Source organism: Anopheles cruzii, chromosome 3 (genome assembly GCF_943734635.1).
Source record: "Anopheles cruzii chromosome 3, idAnoCruzAS_RS32_06, whole genome shotgun sequence".
NCBI classification, from domain to species: Eukaryota; Metazoa; Arthropoda; class Insecta; order Diptera; family Culicidae; genus Anopheles; species Anopheles cruzii.
The window spans coordinates 66672985-66678283 of record NC_069145.1 but is presented as its reverse complement, the minus strand read 5'-3'; the positions used below and the strand labels follow the sequence as shown (position 1 = coordinate 66678283).

General features: G+C 46.8%; 1 protein-coding gene across 1 annotated transcript in view; it reads right to left on the bottom strand.

Moving 5' to 3' along the window:
• Positions 1-1011, bottom strand: part of LOC128270823 (serine/threonine-protein kinase 40-like) — a 10829-nt gene extending 9818 nt beyond the window's left edge. Inside the window, exons 1-2 of the mRNA XM_053008244.1 lie at positions 453-1011; positions 36-386 (exon numbers count right to left, since the gene is read on the bottom strand). Of these exons, the coding sequence (XP_052864204.1) occupies positions 36-386; positions 453-857 (756 nt within the window). The 5' untranslated portion in view covers positions 858-1011. The remainder of the gene's footprint in view (positions 1-35; positions 387-452) is intronic.
• Positions 1012-5299: the final 4288 nt, after the last annotated feature.

The following is a 5299-nucleotide window of genomic DNA, read 5'->3' as shown; positions in this document are numbered from 1 at the left end:
ACGTTGCGATCGTGAATCTGTTCCACCACCCGTACCACTTCGTAGAAGATCTGCAGACCTTCGAACTCGTGGCCCCGGACGGTCGGAATGTAGTTCTGCAGCGTAACGAAGTCGCCCGAACGGTCGCAAAACTCGTGCGCGTGCACACAGTCCAGGACCAGCGTGAGCCGACGGCGGACCCGTCCCGTGTAAATGGTCACCCATGAACCGTCCGGTTGTTCCTGTTCTCGCTCCTCGAACGCGTAATCGCTGAAGAAACCGCGCTCGTTGATGACCCCATCGAGATCGGCCAACATCGACAGGAGCGTGTACTCGTTGTGATGCAGTATCTTCGCCTGGATCACCTCCTTGTGGACCACTTCCGAGCCCGGATCGAAGCTAAGAATCTGAAGGGAAACAATGGATCAGAGACTCGTCATCGTTAGTTTAGTAGACGGGCGCCTCTTTCATACCTTCAACAGATAGTACTCGTCGGTTCCTGCCTTTCGCGCCAGGTACTGGACCTGCGGAACGCCGGGACTCGTGCCGAGCTCGTGGCCAATAATGTAGTCACCCGCCGATCGGCAGCGTGTACGCTCGACCAGCGTTCCGAAGCGGGGAATTTCACAATCAAGAAACTTCTTCCCGGTCTGGCCACGTACGACGCGGCGTTCGTGTGTTAGCACTGAATAACCACCGGCCGTGCCGTCGTCCGGCATCCCTTTCGGATCCGGTACGCCCTGGTCAGCTTCCTTTCCTGCTGCCGTATCCTCAAAGTTTGGTACTCGCTGATCGGTTCGAAGTTTCTTCGAAGCCCCATTAATGTTACCGTTCGCCGTTTGCCGTTTGCCCAGCTGCTTCCTGCCCGCCCGGAACATCCCCTCGCGCGCCTCCGACAGCGTCGCCCACCAACTGCGCAGCACTTCTCCAAACTCCGTCGGTCCAAGAGACGGCACGTAACTCCCCGGAACACTGGCACCGTAGATACCGCACCGCACAGGCAACAAACGACAAACGGCGAACGGTTAGGTTGCCGCGGCAGCAGACGACCCACACCAAATCGGGCTGGAGTTTTCTTTGGCGAAGCTACGAAGGAAAAACGCTTATTGCGCCAGCTGTTGAAAAACAAAATCACCGAGACATCGTCGCAATGGAGAATCGAACGAACCCACAAACACACGACTGTGACAGCGGTGCCACACGGTGCATAACTGTAACACGTAACTTTGTGTCAAATCTGTTATGCGCCCTATATAACGTCGTGTTATAGGGTCTGCTGAGCCAAAACGTCTTTGACGTCTGGTCGCTGTACTGTCAAAATTGTTATATGAGGTTGTTATATCTGCTGTTATGCACCGTGTGGCACCCCAGTGACAGCAAGCCCGTGGCACTCACAGCACGGTGCTGTCGATACCGTCGATGCCGACTCACAGCACAGCAGCACACTAAGAATGCTGTAGGCGGTGTTTGTGACGGCTTTTGAATTGTTGCCGAGTTTCGTTGCATTGTGAAATTGTTATCTATTAGTTAACGCGTCCGATTAAAATACCTCGCAACAGTGTTATAGGCTCTCGATGCAAATAAGGCAAAATGCATTGAGCGAAGCCGTTTGAGCCAGTGAGAACAGTGAGATAATCGAGTCATTCTGTTTAGGCATTTGAGAACATTTTATCTAAAATCTTATATGACTGAGTAAAAATCATCCCTTTTCAAAGCTGCCGAAGCGTAAATACTACACAAAAGTATTCCCAAAAACTAGTGGTGTAAGCGATACGGCGAAAGTATTTTCTATAAGGAAGTAATATAAAAAATAAAAGCTTTGTATGATGAAGTTGGATACCGATTTTCGCCAAGATGGCTGCTGCAATGGGTAGTGAATTTGAGACCATTTTTTATTGAGCTCATCGCAGCAGGCAATTGGTTGCCTATTGTACTCGATGCGTTTCCAATAGCGTGGCCATCGTAGCCGCTTTGATTGGGCAATCAGCGATCAGCGCGCAGGTAGAATGATTAGCACACGCCCTGCTTGCGTTGCCATAGCAACCGACAAGCCAGAAACTGGACGTCTTGTTGCTACCTCTTGCCTGGTTCTTGTACCCTAATCGTTCTAGCGAAAATCGCAGCTCGATCGTTTTGAGCGAAAATTTCGTTTCTGAACGAAGCGAACGTGATCGACGGTCGAAAAACGAATTTGATTTGCAGACAAAAAAAGAAGTAGATCATGAAAACGATACATTCGGAGCTTCAACTGTTTCCGGAAGGACGACTCCGGTTTTTTTTACATGAAAGGACGACCGTCGCTACCCGAGGAAGCCTTTCTTTCTTTCCATCCCCGTTTCAGTTTTCTTTCCTTGCCATCCCCGAAACGCAGAATTTACACGGTGGAAGTGATTTTAAAATTTTTATTCATAAAAAATATTTGTTGAATCCTACTGTTCTGGATTTGTAGTTGTGTTGCTGTGTAAGTTGGGTGAGCGTGTGGTTTTTGGGAATCTGTTTTGTGGTTTTGCGTTTTGTTTTCTTTTAGTTTTTACTCGAGTTGCCTCTGTCTCTCGCTCTCTCGCACACGCTCCGATCCTTAGCAAATATATAATGTGTTTGGTAATATAATAATAATAATATTTCATTTCATCTGCTCTCACTAGTCCTAAGCATCGCGACTACTCTGGCGGCTTGCGCTTAACGTGGTATCACTAAAGTTGTAAGTAGTTGTCTGTTACTGTTGGTTTTTGTTTGGAACGTGCTTTTAGCTGTTTTGTTTCTTTTAGTTTTCAAACGCATCCCTCGGCCGGCTTGCACGCCGCTTTGCAGAAGAAGGCAGAAGAAATCTGCGTAGTTGCGTTGCGTCTACTAGCACCCTAAAGGTTGCCTCCATCCGTCGGCGTGATCGATCCTTAGTGATTTAGTCGCTACTTTGTAAATCGTTTCTTCAACTTAGCTTCCTAATTACTCCTGCTGGACTGTGCCAAAACATTTTACTTGCTCCGAGAACACCCGACCCAATGGAAGGATCTCTGTGAGAACCTGAACAGAACTGAATTGCTGGTTACCGTGACGGACCAGAAATGAGCAGGGGAACTATTATTTTCATTCCAGTTTCTATTTGCAAACGTTCGCACGAAGGTCAACAATAAAAAAACCAACCGAAAGGGTATTTTACATCGCATTTCGCGTTTTTGATTGTACTGAATAAAGCCTCCTTCGAGGATCTGAGCACCCCGTGTTACCCGAGGGCCGTCTTGTCATATGAAAGAGATTCAGTGTGCGCGCCCACGGTCCACCGATACCGGGATTGGTTCGTTCTTCAACGCTCTACAGTGTAAAGGGTGAGAGTTCGCTACATTGTTGGTGCATTGTCTGATCACGTGCACGCGTGGCTGGTGGCGGAGCACCGAAAGGCTCCCGCCGACACCCACCGTGAAGCACTATAGGGTGGGCAACAACTGGCTACACTATCCTGTCCTTCCTTCGGGGCTCAAGGGGTCATTCGAACGGTTCCTATCGAAACTGTATTCGTTCTCTGCGCTTGCTGATCCTCCCGACTCTCGATTAACCAATTTTATCGCCACGTTTCGAACCTTCCACTCGACCATCCGCTTTCGTCCCGTTACTGTTTATTGAATTTTATCATTAAATTTTCTTCTATTTACAGGATAAGGCATTCGTGCAAAAATTGAAGCATTTCATTTGTTTTCAGTTTGGTTGTTTGTTTTCAATATATTAGCTTGTTCCGCTTCCGACCAGCTCCGGCGCCGTTTTTTTTCGTATCGATTTTGAATCCAATTCGCGCCCTCGTTCGATCAACGGGATATATGTAGGTGAAGATTTTGGAAATCTTTCCCTCATTCACGTGGCCGCTTTACCTCCGCGTGCTGCCTAACTTACGAAGAGTATATAAATATAATATATGTTTCGTCGCGCGTCATCCGGGAAGGATGTGATTTACCTTTTTTGGGTTAATTTTTCTCCTCGCTCCGTTGAGTATCGATATATTTTTGTTTGTAAGTTTTGATTAGCTTAGGTGGCTTAATGTAAAAAATATGACTAACTCTAGGCGTTCTCAAGATCATCTTACGTTCGGCCTCAGCGCACTTTACGATAACAGTAGCACTCTCTCTCTCCATCTGTGTAGTGATTGTGCAATTGTCCAAAGATGCACCCCATATGTGATCTTTGTTTCTTCTCCGTTAGCCCGACCACGCTGGACTACGGTCAGTCGGTTGGACGCAAAACATGCTTAATTCACTGGGAACGGCAAAGAGTCGGCCATTCTGTGATCGTCCCCTTGAAGGAAGCAACCGAAAGGGCACTGAAATGATACAGAAATAAAAAGGATCACTAACTGAAGTAAATTAAGAGAAAACACAGAGATAAAAAACAACAAAAAAAAGTCACTTCGATTGTGTTTTGAATAGTTTTAATTAAAAACTTGTTTATATTTTTTGCAAAAATACGCTTTCCTTACTTAAAAAAACGATAAAAATAATATTAATAAAATATTCCATAATAGTTAAACTAACGAGTAAGTTTCGGGAAACGAGTAGCAGAGCGAGTAGCGAAGGATTATTATAGGCCAAAGAAAAAGTACAGGACGGGGACAAGGGTTCCCGGGAGTTCTTATTCCCGGAGGAGAAACCGTTTTAGAAAATAAACCTTACACTACGATCCTTGCTCGGTGTCTCTCTTCGAGTAAGTGTCGGTATCTGTGTGTCAATACATTGCTCGTTTTTACGCCACGTGCCGTTAACTTAGCTATTCTTAAGCTGTTCGTTTGGGATACACCCCTTTCCGTCCCGCGAGGAGTGCACTCTAGCTGTCTCTAATATCTTTTCCCGTTTTTTTCTACTTTAACCTACTCAATTTCGCGCTGCGGTTCGTTCCTTTGCCCGTTCCCCCGTCGACGGGTGCACGGATGCATACACAAAAAAGGAAGGAAATATGCAAAATGGTAAAACGGACGAAACACCAGCGTTGCGAGCGCCGATGGATGGAGTTTGTTTGAGTATAACAGAAATTGGGGATGTTTCACTAAACTTGCTGTTTTGCTCTCGCCCGGACATTGCGTCGTCGTCCGTTCGTAATCTCTCGTAGTTCCGCGCGCGCGCTGGGTACGCAGCAGCATAAATTAAGTTTGTTTTCATGGTCGATTCGCGCGAGAAGAAATTTTCTTCCCAGTTCCCGCAAAAGAACCAGTCACGGTTTTTGCGCTTCCTCCTCTCTGGACGTAGTCGTACGGTAATAATGGGTCGTATGCTGGTGCAATGAAATGGGGCCCTAACAGAGAGTACAGAGAACGAGACCGGACGAAATCTTTCTTATC